Here is a 23,829-nt window from a genome sequence, read left to right on the forward strand (position 1 = left end):
CCAGACGCCGAATGGTTGAACCCGAAAAGATAGAGGAAAATCAGCATGTGAAAATATTGATATTATCATCAAATTTGATTTTTATATCAACGTGCATGCTTTAATGAGAAGTACATTTCGTCACAACAGTCAATGACAAGCTGTTATATGGCACCTATCCTACCATTAAGCTGAGTTAAAGCCGGGCCAGGACACAGAATGAAAGGATAATAACCAGACAAAAACAAAACAAAAAGAAAACAGAAATAAAACAAACAAAAAAACTGACTAAAGAAAAAAAACCCATAATCAACTTTTTTTCATACCAGTCAGATCATATCCGAGGACACTGTTCTTTGGTGACCTCTTTTCTTTCAGAAAAGTTAACTTTTCGGCATCAAACACTTTAAACATGAATCCTTTTGCTGTCAGTAAAAAGCTTTTCCCTGGTCCACCTAGAGTACAGTAGAAATCAACGTCAATCTGACCTTGGATTTCACCACTGGCATTCAGAGTGGTCAAATGGCTCTTCTTGCTATGTTCCACCAGAATGAAATGGTCATTGGAAACGAAATGGACATTAGAAATATCCTTTACAATATCAGAGAATCCCTTGATAAACATTTTCTCCTTTAGATTCCAGAATTTGATCGTGTGGTTTTCGTCACCTGTAAAAATGTCATTGACAGAAATAAACAAAGACATGTTAATTCGCCGAAAATGGTCGAAACGTTTTTTGCATAACCATGGACGAGCATCAAACACATTAAAATGTCAACTGAAAGGCATCCGGAATATAACAAATACCGGTCTATAAAGGTCACTTGTTTTGGATTCAAGTGCACAATATACAGTCAGTTATTGAAGCTATACGTTTATACAACTGGTGCGCATAGCGCATATATGACTTATACATTAATTTAAAGACTTTTATACAAGCATTCTCCAAGAGTAAACTTACAGGTGACGAGGATTCGGCCATTGACAGTAATGTCCATTGCGGTGATCGCACTGTCGTGAGTAAAGACGGCTGGAATTTGTTCGTCTGCTTTCGTCAGTAGGTGTTTATCAGCTACAAGTGAATATCCAGCGAACGCGTCACAGTCTTTTAACAGATCAATGATCTCTTCGTTCTGAAACAAGTAAAAATGTCCAGTATCTGTCACACTCTCATAAAGAGCAGCTAAGGCATTGGCTTAATTTATGTATCGGTAACACTATACAAGATGCTTTTATTGTCGAATTTTTTGTTCAATAGATATATGAGTTATTTCCCTTTATTTTCTTTCCAAAAATAACTAAGAGTTCTGTCCCTTGAATTAGAGGGCCATCGGTCATCTGATTGGTCTGTTACTTCCGCGAGTATGCTGAGACCTCTCTCTTAAGGCAGCCATATTTAATTGTAGCAATACGTTTTTCATTTAGCGGAGTGGATTTGCATTTGTTATGCAAAATTTACCCACCCACTTCCACCCTATTGTCTGTTCTATAGTAACGTTATTATTATAAACAATTGTGGCGGTTTTTTGTTAACCTCACATTGACTTTTTATTATAATTACTGAAAAAATAATCTTTGTTTATTTTATGGTTAATGTAACTGTATGATTTGCTTTTAATTTCATAAATAGATACAAAGTCACCCTTTTTCATTCATATTCATTGTTATGTCGTTTCTTGTCGTAGTGTGCAGATACATAAAATCTGCTACATACAGAGAGGAGTTTTCGTCCTTTAGTTTGGTAGTCAACATCAAATTTAAAATAGTTTCAATGAGTACAACAATTTGGAAAATTGACTTTTTATCTTTCCATGCCAAGATTGATTTGTCATCCATAGCCCCCTTTAGAATATAGCAATTCTATCTGCCGGGTATTAAGTTCCGGAATCACACTGCTGACCTGTTCATTATAACACCTATCCAGAAGTTGTGTGGCTAACTGTTGAGGGTCAGCTCGTAGTCCAGCCTGAGACAGCTGCATCACCTTGGCAACGAGTTTGATCGTTTGGTCATCAGGGAAGATGGACATAGCCAGCTGGTAGTCATTCAGGACATTCCTATGAAATTACCATTTGATAGAATTACAATAAACGCAGGATCTGAAGAAATTAAGACTGATATATCGAGTAAAATTATACCTCTAAATCAGTCACCACTTTAAAATGTTTAACTAAGTGGACATAGAGTTATAATAATTCCACTAATCTATTTGTGTGTATATGACTTTGACAAAAGAATATATATTTTTAAGCTACTTCAGTCTAACAACAAATATTTCAATGTTAAGTCCATCAGAAGGACATTACTGGTTTATTCCGTTTGTAAGGGATATTTCTTCATTGAGCTGAAAAGCGAGGATCTAATCTAATTTTCACATCGGTATATAAATCTAAATAAAATCTAATACTGTAATTACCCGATTGAGGTCGCGTGGAGTTTTGCCCACAAAAAGGAAAAGTTTATCAAACATTCCGTCTTTAAATCCCGTACGCGACTCGCTTTTGCCCAATGATATGGTAAGTTATTGATCTTCCGTAAATTGTATGTGTCGCCCAACAGGATTGGTTGAGATTTAACCAATCGATCGGCTTTCCGTTCTTCTCCATTCCTGTCAATATAAACTTTCTCTTTCTCTGTAAAAAGACAATCCATTGGTTGAAATGCATTAATGTTTTTAATATGCATGAGTGTATACATATGCAAGCATGTATATGCATATTTTTATATACCTTTAAGCACTTCAGTATTCATCTGGCACAATCGGAGTCTACAGGTTTCATTGAATATATCATTTTGCTTTGTTTGTTAACTTCATTTAATTACTTTATTTACAAAAAGGTTTATGACGTATTTCTTACACATTACTTTGTCTTTTTTCTTCTCAATCCATTGAATTATTTTCCTAGATGTGTTAGGACTTTGAGCATAGATAAAGACGTATAAAAAGACAAATTTGTTAGTGAAATAGTGTAATAAACTGTCAGGCAGTGTTCGGAGTTTTGTTTATTTCTCTTCATAGAATAGATTTCTATTGATACAGCTAATGAGTTTCCTATATTAACCTTACGCTTCAAGAGATATAATTAATTTTCCGGTTTCTTCGATCATATTTTGAAATCAATAATTCAACTTTTCAATAAGATATTAGTAAGATAAAATGTACTCAGAATGCAGTTTAATCTTTAACTTTATGTATTCATGTTTCATATGAGAAATTTATCTGGTATAGATAAATCTAATTTTCACTCACTATCGGCCCATTTCCCACTGAAATACTCTGCAAGCGATTCGTGAAGTTGTCGTCTTCCGGTCTCGGTTTCACAGTATCGGTTTTGTGCCACGTCGAGAAACTGGGAATGATACCAATAAAAGACACGTGTTCCATCTACTCCCCGCTCAACTGAAACGCACAGAAATCACGTGATAAAAAAACCTCCATCAATCATTGCTATCACAAGGAGGCAGAAAAAGTGCATCATTTATAAGAAAGTGCTTTTGAATGAACATCCTAAGAGAAATTGTTTCGATTTACCAAGATATTCGTCAATGTCCATCTTTAACCGTGCGAATAGTAATGGCGGAAGACGTCGTACGGGCGGTGTCCAGTATTGGTAGATGTCATTCAGCACAAGGTCATCGCATGATAGTAGGTCCTCTAGCTCTGATTCCGATAGACCGAGACGTGCTGCAACCATGAAAACTTTTTTTAAGAAAACAAGTCGTCTATCGTACAATATAAAAAAAAAACATTTTTCTATCGATGCAAAAATACCCAGACTTCACAAGGTGGACAAATCTTTTTTAATGGAATGCTTTTGTAATTATAGTATTAACTTTACTATGTATGGTCATGTATTAAAATTTATTGATACTATTGAAAATTAATCAAAATTCAAATAATTTTGCTTCCTGTAGTTAATGCATGTTCCTCATCTGTGTTGAATATTTTGCCCATCTGAAATAAAACCTACCCCTTACACAGAGAAACATTTTGAAAGTCTGTCCTTTTGTAATACTACCTGCAGTTAAATATCCAAGAGCTTTGAAAACAACAATCTTTCCGTGTTTTCGCTCCAAATCAGAAAAGAGATGTCTAATACTCTCTTCAATTGTGGCTTGCAGCACTATCTCGTCTCTAAGAGTGTATGAGTGCCATTTGCAGGCTTGATCAAATGACAGTTTCAAGTAAAGTGGGCTCGAACACGACTCCATATGTGACAGGAAGTACGTCATCTGTTCAGCAGTTAGTTTCCGATTACGTTGGTCTAAGTACAGTTGTACTATTCCCACTGTGTCTTGGACTGGTAATTCTGGTATTCTGATGTAATGGTCACTTTCACTGTATTTATCCTGTTTTGAATTATCAAAACGATATCATTGTTAATATTTATCTATTCTATTTTGAAACAGTGTGAAAATAAATAGCAGAATACGTTTTATCACCCATTAATTCTATTCGGCATAAAATTGGTCATTTGTCTGGAATATGTCATGTAATCAAATATTGTGAAACCGTCTGTGCAGAAAATTGAAATCGAGTCATGAAACCCAATTCCTTGTATTTCTTATTTCTTACAGCTTAATGGTACAAATGTTTTGAATGATATTTGTTCGTTTAAGCGGCAGGAACATTGAAGTTCATTGTCAACAACTCAATTTCACGTGTGTAATCTTACAATGGTACCTTATAGGGCATTGCTTTAACTGCATAAAAATCCTACCTGATAGCCATGCCCTATAAATTATCCCTATATAACACCACAAGAAGTCTTTCTGTGGATCCATTATCAAACCTAAGGGTTTCAACTTTTACCTTAGCTGATATTTCTTCCGTGTAACGCACATCAAACATATAAAATTAAACTTGCTTTAAAGTTGACAACAATTTAACAATTGAAGTTTGATAGTGTCGACCAACTTTCTTTCTTTGTTGGTCTTCTTTCAATAGTATTTTTTTTACCTTGGCTGAAAGATATACCCTTTTCATGGAAGCCTAATATCAGAAATTTGTTGTAACAGCATTAACTTCATAAAGCAACGTTTATCTCGATACTTACTTTTAGTCGGTTGAGAATTCCTTTTGGATCTTCGTCCAGTGTTGTTAGAATGATTTTAACATGAGGCAGATTCTCCAGAACCAATGTTAACCATTCGAGTTTATGTCCAGAATTTTCAGTGTCAAGTTGGTTTAGACTGTCCAAAATAACCACTAGAGGACGGTCAGCTTTGGCCAGTTTTAAGCAACTTTCGAATTCCTTGAACAATATTTTTGGATTCTGTTAAATAGAGATCAATAGGTTGTAAACTGATATTTTTTATTACAAAGATATATTTGTATCATATTCGTTTCATCATATAGATCATCATTCATCATATAAATGTAAGGACATATAACTCTAATTTGAATGCTAACTCCTCGCATCAAAACTAATTAATTTTATTTGTAATTTATCAGAGTTAGGAAACACTGTCACAGTAGTCGAGGTTTGTTTTAGTTTTCAGAAATATTGCCAATGTTTACTACGATTTTTGAATATATTGTTTACATTTTAAGTGATATTATCCAAAATCAATATACAATTCATCCACAAAATTCAACATTAAAGTTTCTGTCAGAAACCATCAGCGTGAAGAATAAAGAAAAAAAAAACCCGGCGAACATACGTGTATGGTAGAGAAACTAATTGCAGGCTATGAAGTTTGATGATATCCGTACACTTCAAAACGTTATCAGTCAGTTTAAGTTGGCATATCATTCGGTTTTAGTTAGCATGTCATTTATACACGGTAAGATTACCGCCACAAAAAAGGAGGCTGGGCGGAGATCCCTCTCATTTTGAATACCACTTAACACTTACATTTCACGTCAAAGACAAAGACGTGGAAAATATATTTTACCTGAGAAACCATCTGTTTTTGTCTATAAATTGCCTTGACCTGTTTCACAACGCTTTGTAGCAGACTAAGGATAGTAGAACTTGTCGCCGTCGTACCAAGAAACCTGAATCAATCAAAATTTAATTAAAGCGTTTTTCCCTTATGTGAATTATTGCAGTAAAGGATAACTATGCAGACTGAAGAAGAAATCAGAAAAAACCGCGTCTTTATTGAAATCCAACCAATATGATATGATGTTATTTTGCTATAAATACCGGACTACAATAGCAGCATTGCCACATGCCATCCATTTCCTAGCATACTTGACTGTCATTGCGGCGATGGATGTTTTTCCCGATCCAGATTTTCCATGAATCACTAAAAGACTCCTTGTCTTGTTGCTTAGGAAATCTCGAACGTTCTTAAAAATGAAGTAGAGTAAATAAATATTGTCATACTTCAGGAAGTCTTATGTTCATCATTATCACCACGTTTGGTAATATACTATATCGTTCTACCAAATGACATGTTCGTTGTTACTGACTTCATTTGAGAAAATGAAGATTTCTAGACGAACGAAGCAGGTATACGATACAGTTTAAATCATCATTTGCCTCTTTTGTAGCTAATTCAAGCTTTGTATTAAAAGGCGTTATTACATGTGTGTCATTTGTGTAATCTTAGACAGATCAAGATTTTCATGATCAATGAAGCATGAATTGCTTGTTCTGTCGGAAACCATGTTTTTATCCTTTCATTTGTTCGTGTTTTGGCCTCGTTTCATCGATTTGGAGTTTGGGTTTTTTCTAACATATTCTTATTTAATCCAAACTATTATTCTTTTCACAAAGGCAGTGTGGATTGAAATATCTGACATTTAAAACAGTTATGGAATAGGGCTGTGTCACGGATGTGAAAAACAACAGAATCAGGTCAAGTTGGAAACAAAAGAAAAATTGACATTTACACTTTCTTGTTCAATTATTTTATATAAAAATTACAGCAAGAGTTGGAGCCTTATATCCGGCAATTAATGAAATGTTTAGTTATTGGACAGAGCAGAAAGTCCTCAGGTATATTGAATTGAAAAGACTGCCTAAATATATGCATTATTGATCTTTTCAACTGATAAGAGATGAACTGTATATCGTAATTAGACTTTAAAAATCTGATTTACTTACATTAAGAACTTCTTCTCGACCGAAAAAGATGTCGCATCTCTTCCTAGCAAATGACAGGTGTTGTGAGCATTCGACCAACATGACATCACGGCTGTCTGGGGTCTGGTTTTCAATACCGTCCAATATCATCTCTTTCATCCTATTCACAAGGTCTGACGTCAGCTTCTTAAGGTAGGTACAATGTTCAGGGTTATTCTTGTCAATACCTGAAATCGAAGGATTTATTTGTTCCGTGAATGACGTAACCATATATCACTAACCATTAATTTGCTGACATAAATATCAGATTGCTAAGCCCGCGTATCGTCGTCGAAGTACAACTATTACAAGATTTTCTCTCGATGCAAGTATTTGATATTTGGAACCATAACATCAGAAAGATTGAATATATCTGTAAGACTTTCTATTTCCATTTGAAAATCTTCAACATTTCAGAAGTAAAAGGTTTTTTTAATGGCTTGTCTTATATTTATTTTTCTTTCAATAACAAATGTAATGGAATCGGCGTTTATTTGCATCTTTCGATATGACAACTGTTGCAAATCCGGCAGTTGATCAAATCTGGCCTCTTCAATGTCCCCTCAGTAGAAGACAAAGAAGAATGTCGTTGACTCTAAGATTATACATTTACTATTGGTCGAAATGTAATCAGACTCATTCTCCTGTATCTGTTTGACCCAAAAGTAAAGGTTACGAAGTTGTTATGTATATGAGATAGGTCTGTTCCACCCTTGAATATAGAATGCTCTTGAAATTTACAACTTTCACAGTAATATGGTTTGTGATCAGAAGTTACATGGATGAAAAGGTCAGATAAGAGTAACGTATAATAAATTAGAGTCACTTGAAGATTGTCCAGTCCGTGTCATTGTTGCTTAACTTGAAGGCATGGACACCTGGCATTATCTTTGTACTGACTGACCCAAACATGTCCTTATACATACAAGATCTATATCTATCTACCACATTTTCATTTAAGGCATTTCACAGATCTACAGCATAATGGCGTTTCTCCTCATTTCAACCATTCTATTTTCGATATCTTTAGTTTTTGGAAAGCTAGATGCCAACGAACGGGAAGAATTGAGAGCAGACAATATGAAATGGTTTCATTCCCTAGAGCAGGAAATGAACACAATTCGAATGGAAAACCAAAAGCTGCGTTTGGATAATGAGCAATTATCCGACAGACTTAGCACCTTGGAATCAGCAGGAAGCTTTCACAGGTTGGGACGACAAACTGGTAAGTCTTTCTTTCTTCAGATCAATACATTTTTCTTGACCGACCAGAAAGCACGTTTGACTTGCTATTCTGTCTTTAATGTTTATGGTTATTTTATCGAGGTATTAACTGAGATACAAAGTTAGGGTATTTTTCCTAAGAGGATTATGATGTCTTCGGACACTGAAGAAAAAGATAAATAACCAATTTTTCATACATTATTTTTTCAACGATATTGAAGTTCTACTGCTAGAATAACGTTGTAATTTTTCATTGATAAAAGCTAATATCAAAATAATGCTGAGAATACATCATTGAAAGATAAATATTAATTTTGGAATAGAATAAATAAATAAGCGGTCAAAGTTTACTTTTTTTCTTTACTAGTGTATAAACTGCATTTATTTTAGGGATATTTGAAAGTCAATTAAAATAACTGAAAAAATACATTTTATACACCAGCAACAACAAAAAACAAAATGGAAAAATCTGAAATAAACAATTTTAAAAACTCAAAATAACGTTATTTTACGTTAAAATGACGTTATTTTGACGTTCATGCTTCTTTTGGAGATTTACACTTACTGCAAATTAGGAAAGATAAATTGGACAAAGTTCCCCAATTTCACACTGATAACAACAGAAGAGATTGAAAATAATTAAATCACAAGAAGACAAAGAAGTTGTAGATAGGATGTATTTTCTTAAATTTAAGGGCATATAAAACTATTTCTGCAGGTTCTAACGTGGCGTTCTATGCAATGATCAGACAAAATATTCCACATATCACTCAACGCCAGACCCTCCATTTTGACTCGGTGCAGACTAACGACGGAAATGCTTATAACCCGAGCACGGGCACTTTCATGTGTCCCGAAGCGGGGACCTACGTATTTCATTGGAGCATCAACCAGGCCGTACCCACCAATGGAATAGGTGGAACCATCAGTACTAGTCTCCTCCGGAACGGCATGATCGAGGGAGCTCTTCAGACTGGAGACAATAACGTACCAACCTCAAGTTCGAACTCCGTCATACTGCATTTACATGCTGGGGACCGTGTTTACGTGCAGGTTACCCAGGCTAGCAGTGACGCTTATATTGGTCAGACTTACTCGGGCTTTTCTGGGTTCAAATTGTTTTAGCTTCAAAAATTAAAAAAAGCTGTATTTATTTATTGATCGTAAAGTCCAGTCAATATGATAGAAATTTCGAGGGTCACGTTTTTAAATACTTGATATATACTGTGTAGATTTTAATTGATTTCAATGTCAATAATAGATTTTGATACACGTAAATGCAGTTTCACTTTTGGTTCTGTTTTTCAAGTATTTATTGTGTTTCCTCAGTAAACGGATATATATATGGTCACAAAAATAGCAATTTACAATTGATAATTTTTCAAAACGCTGCAAATATCTGATAAGATTCGTAGAAATAAGATATTAACCATATCATATTTTTATATTGTTGAATTCGCTTTGTTGTAAATAATGTAAATAATAAATAATACGAATTGCGCTTAACTATACGTCTAGGCTGTCCTGATTTGTTAATATGGCAATGTTTAAGCAAAATACAACAAAATTCATTATTTATGTCTCCATTCCATAAAACAAAAATAGAAAATTTCCATATTAGTTATCATGAATGTTGCTTCATATAATCTTTTTGTCATCTTAGAAGTTTGTGAATTACAGGGCATGACATTTTACAATCGAAATTAACTCAAACATGACATTTTACCTAGAAAGACAAACAAAAATACTCGTCTTATATTTTTACAGCACTTGATTAGATGTGACTGCGAACTTAACCTAAAGTAAACGATTTAACAGAACCTATAGAATTTGAAGTCATTTATAAAAACAAGTTTTTCTCAGAAATACGGCAACATTCATATTACCAATTTGGAGGAGTCGGGCACCTACAACGTTACTATATTCCAGGTTTGTTGTATAAACGAGAAGTCCAACATCAGAGAGCCAATATTTTCAGAATTACTGGACTGTAAAATTCTAGAAGATGTGTTGTAGATGATGGATTTGTCAACGTACCCACAAAATGATCCAATCATATTACAGGTTTGGCTACCGTTTAACTTTGTATTCAGAGAAATGTATCTAAACTCGAAACTTTAAATTAAAACGTTCATGACGACGCCCACTTCCGTTCCCGACTTGGTCGCCAGAAATTAACTGGATAGTCACGACTCCGCGACCTTCCCATTACTGACGTTATAAGGTGCCTCATCAAATATCTCTATGTGTTACATTTAGTATCATTTGATTGTAATAGATCAATAACAGTTCATGTGACAAATGTTCCTTATAGTAATTACGGTAACGAAGTATGTGAAATAAAACCCATCTTGTATTCCCTGACAAGGAAGTCGTTTAACAATAGTATTTCCACCGTAATTTGCATATTATTTTACATTTTTTTGTAAAAGTTTGGCCAATTGAAAAAAACCTATATAAAGAGAAGACAACTCGGCTTTGGTCAATCGAAAAGTGACTCAGCCTTGGCCAATCGAGAAGATACTCGGCCTTGGCCCACAAAGAAGGCACTCGGCCTTCGCCAATCAAGAAGAGACCCGGTCTTGGTCAATCGAGAAGAAACTCGGCCTTGGCCCACAGAGAAGGCATTCCGACTTGTCCAATCAAGAAGAGACCAGGCCTTGGTCAATCGAGAAGAAACTCGGCCTTGGCCATCAGAGAAGGCATTCCGACTTGTCCAATCAAGAAGAGCCCCGGCCTTGGTCAATCGAGAAGAAACTCGACCTTGGCCATCAGAGAAGGCATTCCGACTTGTCCAATCGAGAAGAGACTCGGCCTTATCCAATCGAGAAAAGACCCGGCCTTGGTTAATCCAGAAGAAACGCGGCCTTCGCCAATCAAGAAGAGACCCGGTCTTGGTCAATCGAGAAGAAACTCGGCCTTGGCCCACAGAGAAGGCATTCCGACTTGTCCAATCAAGAAGAGACCCGGCCTTGGTCAATCGAGAAGAAACCTTGGTCAATTAAAATGAAAAACGGCCCTGGCATTTTCGAGTAGAAACCCTACCTTAGCCAGTAAAAAAAAAGAAAACAAACAAACAAAAATCGTTTCATCGAGCAGAAACCCTGGCTCATCGAGAAACAATTTCCCTCCCTTAACCTATCGAGCAGAAACGGGCTAAATGAAGGACTTATATTAACTGATGATCGTTTTTATCTGATCTATTTACCAGTTTCCGTCCACTTAATATCGTAGGTGAAAAGATTTTCTGATGGTAACATCGCTGACATCTTCTCTTCTTTGAGCTTCCTTAACAACTCTCGTGCTGTCTGCCAATTTGCATCAGGTCCCTTACATTCTGTTGAAAAGAACATAAAGTGAAAAAGGTTACTTTTTTGCATCTTTGTAATGTTTCCCCTTTCGAGTGAAATTAGTTTACAATTGAAAATTGTTTGCATATAAATTTTAATAAAAAGTAATGGGAGGTTAAGATCAAGTAAATTTGACAAAGAAGACCCAGAGACTTGTATATACATGCATCATGGTTTCTTTCTCATAATAAATAAGGTACGGGATGTATAGCGGAAATGACGTAATAGTTATACATAGTTATCCAATAAATCGTATACTGGAAGGATAGGATTTGATGTGAATAGGTCGAAAGCATGTTCAGAAATCGGAAATGACGCTGAACAAATTAATCGGGTATCTTTCCACCATATCAGTGTTGATCGAATAGCGAAAATGACGTAATATCAATGACGTACCCATGTATCTTTCTAGTAGATCACTTGGAGGTTGATCCTCAATGTCCGTAATGTTACGTCGGAACCATAGGCAATGCTTCCCAGGGGCCGGTATATCTAACATCCCTAACGCCGTCTCTTTCTCCGTCACTGAAACCAACGTCAAATATCACAAGACAAAGAGATGGCTAAGACTGAGCAAGTCATATCAACTTAATCAATATTACATTTTATTTCCAATAAAGTACCAGACGAAAATCCCTCATTGATGGACAGCTGACCTCATACATGTGCACGTGCGATTAGAAATCGAACCCAGGTTTCCTTGAGAATGAGTAATTGGTTATTTTTTATGGTCCTTAGACAACCAGTGTCATTCTGTGCCAAACTACTTTATAAAACGATTATCCGTAATTTAAAAAAGGAGTTAAATAAAAGAAAAAATTAAAGGTGAAATAAAATCCTAAAATTAGGATATTTAAATTGCTGGATAAAACTAATAATAGAAAAAAGAGTATGTTTAATTATAGCTCCACATATGGTTCATATTTTGTTTGTTAAAGAGGCTAATCTCTGTAACGTAATTCAGTATTTCATCCTACTCAACGAAGGTGAAAAGGCATTTCAGACCCGGGATCGTAAAAAAATCAGGGTAGTCAAAGAAAAGATGTTCAACTACCAGCGTGGAAACGCGTGCATAACAAACTGGTGGATCATCACCCCGCAGGAGACAGGAGCGAGTAAGATACGCGTGTTTAACTCGGAGCCAAGAAAGTACAATCTCCTCTCTATGGTTAGTCCGTTTAGGGAGACATGTTCCTATATTTGGCTAAATTTCAAATACCTTTTGATTGGTCGTTTCTGTAGTTTAAATCAATTTTATTGCAAAAAGAAAAAAAGACAATAGGATTGGACAAAAGTTAATGCAACTCACGTCCTTTCCATAACATATAAATGCATTGTATATACAAATACAATTTTGTCACGCAATAGCCATTCGTTAGGTAGATAGTAATATATATACATGGACACTGTGAATTAAGAGACAGGGATCACAGTGGAAGTGATGAACATAGGGAGGGTGACATCAACATATGATTTTACCTAGAATTGGCATTGATAGGGTTTACTCAGATCGCACACGAGATTTTCCAAGTCCTAGCATATCAGTGATGTCATCCCATGTTTTTTTCGTTTCCTTTTAGCACTTAGTTTAATGGCCCCAGTACCAGTCATTGATCCAAACAGTACGTCCTCGCTGGCATGTACTGCTTGGATCAAGGAGGCTTCTTCCGCTGTACTCCACTGCACTTTCTCCTTCTCGGTGGCCATTATTATGTCGTCTGTTCGAATACAGGTGCCCGTACGCGAAAAATCGCGCGACATACAAAATAAACATTTGAGAGTTCTCTTAGTTACCCTGTTCAGAAAGTTTAATGAATACGAATTTTGAGTACGTTCTCACTGGGGCACAGACTTGAGAATAAGCACAAACGTTGAGTTTGAGCATGAGAACGGTTTCGTGAATACAGGCCCTGATTCCGTAAGTAATATACCTGATCCAAACACATTTGTCTCTTGTAACCACTGTTGCACCCGAACAACACAAATCATTATAACTAATAATAGCAGAAGATCGGTGCCCCAATGTAAGTGATGTGGTCAACTACCTGATATCGTGTATTTTTCACATTCATTCGGTGACAAATATTTCTGGGCCGATTGTTGCAGCGTTTCCATCATGTCTGATTTCTCCTTCAGCCACCGTTGCTTAGCAGCTTGTGTCGTTTCCTCTTCTTGTTTGCCAAAAAAATCTGGAATTTGTTGACTTATTGGTGATAGAATGTAGGTCACTGGTACTCTGTTTTCATCGCGATGGTACCATCTGATTTTTTAAAAATAGCATGATTAATGGCAAAGTAAATAATTAACAGTTTGCGTTCTTGGTTTGCTCACTTTGCAATTAAAAATACATTAAGGAATTAGTCACGAAAACAATTTTCACATTTTTAAATACACATAAATATTCTATAGCAATCTTTATTTTATGCAGATAAGATATATTACACATCTTCAATTTGTTGAAAAAATAAATTCATAATCTGCGATTTTTTTGCCTTGTAAGTAATTCTTTCTTATCAGAGTAATCCTCCTCAAGATTGTTGGTCATTTTCTCGAATTCCTCAGCCTCGATCTGACGAGGAAGTTGTGGGGCTCCATAACGGTGGGACACGAAGGACTGATAATAAAAATGTTGATAATTATTGTATAAATTCAGAATTATTGTGTGTTCTGTTTTATATGATCATAAATTGATTTCGGATTTTAAAATTCAGTAGTAGAACGCTGCAAAATGAGATAAACAGTCTTTACCACAAAATTCGGTCCCGTTGACAGTTTCTGGCACAATTCTATTTCTTTGAGACAGAGATCAGTGGTCCTATGGTCATCCGAGGCCTGGTCTCTAACACCCCAGCGCATGTCCACCACCTGGAAGTCATACCCCCGGGTTTGACAGAACGACTTGAGCTCCGGGTAGGCTTCTTCAATCAATATATTTCTCTCTTCCACCGAGTCTGTTAGTTATCAGGATACATAATACTTACACCTACTCACAATTACAAATAGTTAACAACTATGGACTTTAGGGGAGGTGAATACGTAATTATATATATCCGAAAAATTTCCCTACATGAAACAGGAATTATTTCCACTTTTCAAACTCTTATGATGAAATATTAATTACAGAACAAGACGAAATTCTTTTAAATCATCAAAAGTAGGTGTAGAGTGACAGTTGAAAAAAAGTATACTGACTGATAGTAAAATTGAGGAAAGGTGTTGCGAGATAATGGAAACATTCGAGAAAAGGCTTTAGGATTTGGGAAATTCAATGAAGAGGAAATGTGAAATATCTGATGTCGAATGCATATTGAAAAAGGAAATGGAAAAGGTTGGGAAACAGATGGAAACGCATCAGTGTTCAGATGATTCTCCGAGGTAAAGGATCGGCAAAGCAGGGAGAACAACATGGTCATTTTTGGAGTTCCTGAGCAGCCTGATGACGATGGAAATAAAAGACTGAGAGCAGATATTCGGGTAGTGGAGAGCATCATTGAAACGTGTGGAAATGCTCAGGGAGGACCCCAGAAGGTCATTAGACTGGAAAAACGCCCGGATTCAGGTACAGCGTCAGGTGAAAAAGGGCGACCAATGCTTGTGAAATTCGACTCTCTGATACATAAAAGAAATACTTTCAAAGGCTACGTAGCCGCGAATAATTTTCTTCTACACAAATCAGGAATGATCTGACCAAATTAGAACGAGAAAAGGAGAGTAAATTATATAAAGAGGCAAAAAGAAAAGAAGAACAAGAATCTGAAGCCTACATCTATCGGGCACGCGGACCGCCATGAAACAGGTAAATTGTTCGCATCAGCAGAAAACGAGACATTTAAGCCAGGACTGTTATACCATATTAAGTACTGAAATATAAATAGACCTAAATTTGATCTCTCAAAACCGTAAATTGCTAAGTCACTATGTAACGATTCATTTCCTCCTACATTGTATGATATATCAATTTCATTTTAAATCAAATTTAGATATGGACATAAAGGCATCGTTTTGCCTGCGTCCATTATTAACTTAACTTAATACCCCTACGCAGTTCGCACTTCATGAGGTTGTAAAATTATATCGCAGCAATGCTGCACCATGGCAAATATAAACAACTAGATACTAGAACCGATAAACAACCAATGGATGGCGTTGGACAAAATAAATCTCCTTGGAATCCACGGGTTACCATATTTATCCTGACCACGGCATGGTCGCTATATTTGCCAAAAATCCACGCACACAAAACTTCCTTTGATATTTAGTACATAATATAAACATATCAATAAAGTGATGTAAAGTAAACAGTGGCGTACCTTTTTAGATGTCGATTACACACTTCCCGGTAACTTACCTTTAAACGTGCTGCTAATGAAAACACGCACAATTTTTGCAGATGACGTCACTTCCGTATTAATATCTCCCAAAATCACAGGATTCAGTGGTGTCTTGAATCTTAGACGAATATTCCGGAGATTTTCTTTCATTTTCATTATAATGTTAACGTTAAGTGCTAGATTTTCACTAAGCTTTCTCCGTTTCCGTTTTGTTCTGTGTGTCTGAAGTTTTTCTGCGAGCTTGACGTGATGCTTAAAGTCTTGTCGAGGTTTTGAACTGAAACGAAAAACGAAGTAAGAAATATGTCACACCTGGAAAGGCCATAGCATTTATATCGTATATAATAGTAATATTTGATTTTTTAAACTCGTTAAAAAAATGAAAAATTTCACACATCGATAAATAAACAAACACAAATGGGCCGGTAACATTTTTACTACCTCCGGCTGTTTAGCATACCAGGAACTTCGTAAAAGGCAAATATTTAAATTGCTTTTTTCGCACTTTTTTATTGACGAATCTGTATATTTGATATATCTTAAGATCAAGTTAAATATCTTAATAACAAATAAATATGAAATCTGAAAAACATATACTGACAATTACTGAACGTCTTTTTAACGTTGACGACAGTATGGACACAATACGGTCACATCCGTATCTAGCGTACTACTGTGTGGATTTAACAAACTGTGTTTACACCGAATGAATGTTACAGTTTAAGTTCCATTAATCAAATTCTTATGAAAAACTGATGTTTTCAATGATTTACCTTATAACACCAGATCCCTTGTCTTCTGTCCCCAGGATTGGGGACTCTAATGAGGTTGCTGACGCACCACACCCCATGGTCTATTACGTCACTACAACCGGACTTTAGCAGGGTGACGACATGGTGTGGGTATGAATAGCCAGGTCTGTATTAAATTATAAGACATTATTTAAATTTCAAGTTTATTTATTTCACAAACACATTATCAAATACGTAAGGAACAATTGTTTTTCGTTTTAATGAACTTTGATCTTTTGAACGACATCTGTACATTATAAAGTTCTGCAAGTGAAGGTATCGTTTTCCTAAAATTCAAAATGATTTTCAAAACATAAGAGATTCGTCTACCCTGTTTAGGTCTCGTTATATTCCTTCAATATATTTCAATGAATTGTAATAAACAACTTACAGCTTGCGATGAAGTATTTATTTATTAAACACTACACTTCCAATCGTTAGTTAGGTAAACACGAAAAATTATGATATCGCATGATCATGTGATAAGAAAAATGCAACCCCGCTCTTTATTAGAGAAAAAATAGATTCGCTGCAGTCCATTCAAGTAATACATCAGGATATCTTATGATAAATTTAATATTTTAAAAAACTTAAATCACTTCAAAAACGATTAACTCATGAATGTTTTAGTATGGTTTCTTTTCTTACTGTGCAAATGTGTAATGCTTACAATATAGTGATATTTTCATTTGTATGTAACAGGTGGGCAGATAGTCAACGTATAAATTGAAATACATATGTATCTTTAAATTAAAAAAAAAACAAAAGTACATGAAAGATACCTGATTTTTTCGAAGAAAACTTGTAAGTGATTTACATGGAGTTTTTATGTTCGTGTATACTCGTCATACTCGAATACATAGGTCCATGAGTTTATAAGCTGTTATTTGTATTAGATATAGTCTCGTTGTCTGATGCGATATCAATCCAGGAACTCGTGTTCATTATTTATACAATTTTTTTTTTTATAAAAATCACTAAAATGCTAATGCCCAATGGGAATGTATCTATTATAGTGTTATTTTTGTCTCCATACTTTACATTATTGACGCGTGACGTCATTGAATTGGTGCGATGATGCCATACTAATGCCCTCCAGGGAACCCCTACTCCCCAACCCTTCCCGCCGCCCAATAACTGGACGGCGACATTCACCCGTGTACCCCCGCGAGTATGACCACTGAATCGTACCAAGTAAAGGCATAAAACCATTTACATCACGGAAAAGTATACCGGGTCACAACTTGTACGTTCTGTTCTGCGTACGCAAATATAAATTGCGACCGGTACCTACCTGTGTCAAATGTGATCTATTGTTTGCCCTGTTAGTGTACAACAATATGAAAATCAACGACCAGATAATTAGATTTACAATGAACACACATTGTAGTAGTAATATTTTTTCCCGATACTCACCTGAATAGAATCCCATCTTAAATAGATATTACATGCAGGCAAGAATAAATGTCCAATGTAAACATAAACAACACCAAATGACCTGAACTAGCTTCAAACAATACATATTGCAATACGCCTAAAAAAATTGAACGGTCGCCATCGACAAAAGCATTCAACTACTTTGACAATAAACGGTAATTGTTCATTCAATTCGATAGCCATAAATATAATTTGAATTATATTTCTCAAACTGATTTTAATTGAACTTCAGGGTTCTTGACTGTGAACCTTCAGTGATCTGTGAGTGGAATAAATAATTGTTCATTGTAATAAGTTCTAATTTGTACACATGTTGAGAAAAAGAAATGACGAACTTAAGAGATATATACCGTATTTAAAACAGGCATTTGAACAATGAAGAAGGGTTTTATCTGGGGACCTCATAATGTCTATTGATGCAAAATATGATTATGAGTGCACACGTTTGAATAGATTAATCTGGTATCAATTACATGTAGGTTTGTCTTGTCAGTTTAAAGCTTTGTTAGCTTCCAGGTATGTGTTCGTAATTTTTTGATATCTAATTAATTTTTGTGTGAATTTTCGGTAATAAATAGCATGTTTTTAGATAAACCGTGTTAATAGTTTCTAAACATAATCATTGTTTATTTACATACATAGATACATAATTACTGATATAAAGGTATGGATACTCTGGATACTCGGCTTAATGAAACTATGTATATATTATTTCGATATCCGCTTCAAGTCAATACAGTCGACGTGATTTTTTTAAATAAGAGAATTTCCTATTATTCTTTTCTATTTTTCTTTGTCTATTTGAAAGGAACTATTTAATCAAAAAAAAATGTAGGACGTATAACCGATGTTTATGGACACTATTTGTTCAATACATTTTTATCACGAATCATCGGCTCATTGACTAATTTTTTTTATTGTTTGCGTAAGAACAAAAAGAATATCAAACCAGTTTTACGAAAGGTTTTCCGTAAAGGTTATAAAACATCTCTTAATTTATTCATGACAATGAAAAAAAATCATATATATGTTTAATACTCAGAAAATAAATAATTTACTTATTAAACTTTGTAATATAACAATATACTGTCTACATGTATGTATAAGTTAATGTTTCAGTTACAGGAAAGGTGGAGAGTGACTTTTAAATGGATCAGTTATTCTAAACAAATACTTTATGATACTGGTTCAAATTATATATGGTCCTATCAGAATGTAACAGTGACGAATAAAAACTGCTTGAAGCATTTAGTAAAACAGAAACTTTAAGACCATTTTATACAAAAATGTATGATGATATTGAGAATTGTAGCCGTGGTCAAGTGTAATTTGTTTTTAAAGCTAATTTTGGAATTGAAAAATATCTTTTTGAAACTTAACCATGAAATCAGAGATATTGCCACAGCAGAGAATAATGTCTTTTCAAATTACAGATCTTCTCGCAGTGTTATTGGTTTTAAACCAAATCCAGGGGTGTCTTTATCATACGCCCCTGATCAAATCAGAGGATTTCTTCATACATTGACTGTGGTAATGTGTGAAATCATATAGGACATAGAGTAAGGCGATGAGAAATTAGCACACTAAAGAGATGACTATAGTTCCCACGTGTCCAGGTAAAGCACAGGGGTTCTCAATTGAGGTTTTACTGGCACGTCCTTCGAAATAACTGACCATATGTACTCATACAATAAAATAGAATGTTTTTATTCATAAGATATTATTGACCTGAATTGTAACATTTTGGAATAGTTGAAGGTGGTTATTTTTTGTTTGTGATTTTGAACATGGATATTCATGCTATCGTGGATTTAAATTCAAAATCAGCCCATCGCATAACAGATACCTACATAATCATGGCTGCACGGGTCTCCGGAGTCCAAGTCAGATAAAATCACTCTTCCATGACTGACCCTTTTTTATCTGTGCTCTCACTTGCCTTCGACTCGACTAGCGCCAAGGGAACGAGACCCATAGTACCCCGTAGAAATAAATATAGGTGCAAATAAACCAAATAGCTTCAAAATCTCACCATATTTCAGCTTTTGCGGGAAAATATTACTTCTTAATTTGTTATTTTAAGCATGAAAACCTCTCAACAGGTTGGTTTTATTAGCTGCATTGAATTTCACGTCATGTGTACCATGTATGCAAACGACTTATGGAACCACATATAACAAACACACAAAAGGGAGGATGGCGGTCCTAGGCTTGGTTATAACCGAAACAAGGACGTTAATCCCCAAAAAAAGAAAGAAAAAGAGGAAAGTGGGGTAACAACTAATCATAGTCCGGGGGACGGGACTTAAAGTGGTGACCTGTCTGAGGATCTTCCAACCACGCACGAAAAAGCTCCTCCTGTGGTTATCAATTGTAAGAGTAGGCGAGTAATGCCGCCCAGAATCTTTTATAAGCCCAAATATACATAACAACATTCGGCCACAGTGTTATGATTTTTTAAAAACTGTACTTCTCAATTCCCTCTGATCTAAAATTTAGTACACATAGAAGGACGATCTGCAGATAGGACAGGATACGAAAGACAACGTCCTCCTCCATTACCAGAAGTCTAGACAAAGCTCAACAACAAGGTCAATTATTAGGCCAAGGAGTCGCCTCCAAATTTCAGACCAATCAATAATCAGACGACTCCACCCCATGAGGGGAGCACCCCCCTCACGTCGCCAGGGAATCGACTCCAGTCGATTGGACAATGCCCGGCGACGGCGACGTCAGAGACATTAAGTGGTTAAAATTTTAAAGCCCAAGAGGCGACTAAGGCAAATCTAAAGTGATCGAAAGACACTGGGGTATTGTCCCTTGTAGTAAACTTCCGGTATGAATTCTATAAGCATAAATAATCAGTTTAAGAAACATACAGGGTTCAATTTTCTTTTTCCAGTGAAAGAAACATTGACATTTCAAACTCTATAATCTAATGGTCTAGAATCAAGGTTCTTGCAGCAGAATGCTTCTGTCGGCTTTTTTCATTAAAGGATTTTTTTCTATTTTGTTTCAAAATGAACCATTTGGATATGAACAAGTAAATCGTTGGTTGTTTGAGATGTGAAATGAAGTGTAAATGTCAATTTAATAATTCTTACATTGCATCCAATTACAAAAACCTCTCTCTCTCTCTCTCTCTCTCTCTCTCTCTCTCTCTCTCTCTCTCTCTCTCTCTCTTTCTCTCGTATGTATGAAAAGAAGTTGTAAATATAGGAAAGTAGTTGGGTAAAGTTTATCCTTAAATTTACTATGTAATCGTAACATATCAATACATATAGATAATTTATGTGTAAGTTTGCTGTCTTGTAAGTTGTAACTGCTTGTATCAATAAAATATGATAAAAGGGCGGTAATTGGCTTCTTTTGTTTTAAAGTAAATTAAATTTCGTTAATTTGCGTGCTCGGGGTTTTAAATCCACAATCTTACAAAAGAAATCTAATGGTACTTGTATCCATGAAAATGTTCAGTATCTACATATTTGAGTACCGGTGAGCGGTAAAAAGTTTGGGTTTTCTCCAATACATGTAGGTTATAAGTATCCTGTGTATATGTTTCGACTTGATAACGTCTGAAGGAGAAAGTCCTATTAAAAAGTTAGTATAACTAGATTTACTCAGATAGTACACTCACCTGAGGTTGTAAATGATATTGAGAGCTACAATTATGACAGGCTTCTATCATGTTTTTTTTTTTATTTAAACAGACCCATATCGCTCCAATACTCGGCAAATTAGTGGGTTTAGCTATGTAGACATCCGTTCAGCATCAAATGTCATAAAATGTGAATTATTTACTTCTCCGTGTTGGAGACAACCATTTTCCTAAAATACAGTTGTGGGATCGCACAACGTTATACGATGTACGCACGATAGGAAAACAGAACGAAATAAGCTACTGCACATGTTTTATCGCACAGATGTGCGATTCTATCGTAACTGATATAATTTTAAAATGACATAGAGAAATGTGGGATAAGGTTTATCTATTTTCTAAATATATAAGAGTACAGCTAAGTTTATGGCCAAACACATGTAGGTCAAAAAGATACAGACTGAATAGTTTAATACACTCATAATTGAAATTGTTTTGTTTCCATAGTGCCGCACGTCATCATGCACATTATATATGAAAACAGTTTGTCCCCGCAATGAACCATCGCAATTCTTGTACAGTCAGAAAGTAAATTTTGTATTCATTTCTTCTGTATTACGCTCATTTTTCTCACATTTGAAAACAAAAAAAATATAAACTCAAAATTGACGTATTAACTGCTATTTATAAATGTTAGTCATAAATCTTAGTGAGAAATAAAATGTACGAGTTTAATTAATCAGATATTTGCTTTGTACTACTATGTATTTGTATTGGATAGAAGCATTTACACAGTAGAGAAAAATGTCTTTTTAAAAATGCAGTGGTGAATCAATTTCTAATCATTGTTCTTCTTTCCTAAGTATACTGAGTTACTTTAAGATATAGTTAAAGGTAGATGTTGTTGATCCCGTCCAATCCGATTCCTCGATGAAGAGTTTTCTATTGTTTATCTTCAAATTTTAATTGCTACAGTAATAATCAATTGTTCTGTTCAAATTATTTTCAAATTCCAGATCTTCTCGCAGTTTTATTGGTTTTAAACCAAATCCAGGGGTGTCTTCATCATACGTCACTGATCAAATCAGAGGATTTCTTCATATAATGACTGTAGTAATGTGTGAAATCATATAGAACATAGTCAGACGGTGAGAAATAAGCCCATGAAGGAGATGGCTATAGTTCACACCTGTCCAGGTAAAGTATAGGGGTCCTCTGTTGAGGTTTTACTTGCGCGTCCTTCGAAATAACTGACCATATGCACTCATATAATAGAAGATGATGTTTTATTCATCTGAATTTTAACACTTTGGTTTTTGTAATTATCATTGAAGGTGGTTATTTCAAAGTTTTGTGATTTTGAACATGGATATTTATGCTATCATGGATTTAAATTCAAAATGAGTCCAATTATGTACTATTAGCAGATGTGTAACATATATATGTAGGCTACAACAGATACCTATATAACCATGAACTTAAGAATCTCCCGAGTAAAACAGAAACAACTAAGTCCGTATTAATATATATTGTAGTTTTGATAAAATCACTCATCCATGACTGGCCCCATTACACATGTGGGCTCTCGTGTCTATGACTCGATAAGAGGTAAGGGGATGTAACCCTTGTCATCCCCTAGAAATATCTGCATATGAAGATGCAATATATATATATATATATATATCACATAAATGATAAATGTTACAACATGTATTTGAGAAGTGTCGTCTTTATGAAAAAAAATAGTTTGGTATGTAGAAAGGGAGAGGATAGCAATTTGTGGGTATAACTTGTGCCCGTTTCAGGTGCACTCGGAAACAAAATTAACTACATATATTTTAAAACATGAAAATTTTTAGTCTTCTGGTACAGACAATTTAAGAATTGCATACAAGAGTCACATTTGACTGATAAACTGTTGTCAATTATATTTTCCGGTTGAAGAAAAAATGAAGAAAATATGTACTTATGTGCGTCAAGTTATTTTATGAGACACTCCATTATGATTCATGACCGGAAGCCACAGCCAAGTATCCCGCAGGC

The 23,829-nt window shown here is 35.1% G+C and overlaps 1 protein-coding gene across 1 annotated transcript; it reads left to right on the forward strand.

The window, feature by feature from the left end:
- Positions 1-8,039: 8,039 nt before the first annotated feature.
- On the forward strand, positions 8,040-9,404 carry LOC132545378 (complement C1q-like protein 2). Its single transcript, XM_060209058.1, has 2 exons — positions 8,040-8,280; positions 8,998-9,404. The coding sequence occupies exons 1-2, from the start codon at positions 8,040-8,042 to the stop codon at positions 9,402-9,404; spliced, it is 648 nt and encodes a 215-aa protein (XP_060065041.1).
- The last annotated feature ends 14,425 nt before the right edge of the window (positions 9,405-23,829 follow it).

This window comes from Ylistrum balloti, unplaced genomic scaffold, assembly GCF_031769215.1.
Source record: "Ylistrum balloti isolate Yb309-2 unplaced genomic scaffold, AGI_CSIRO_Ybal_v1 Utg369844, whole genome shotgun sequence".
Taxonomy (NCBI): domain Eukaryota; kingdom Metazoa; phylum Mollusca; class Bivalvia; order Pectinida; family Pectinidae; genus Ylistrum; species Ylistrum balloti.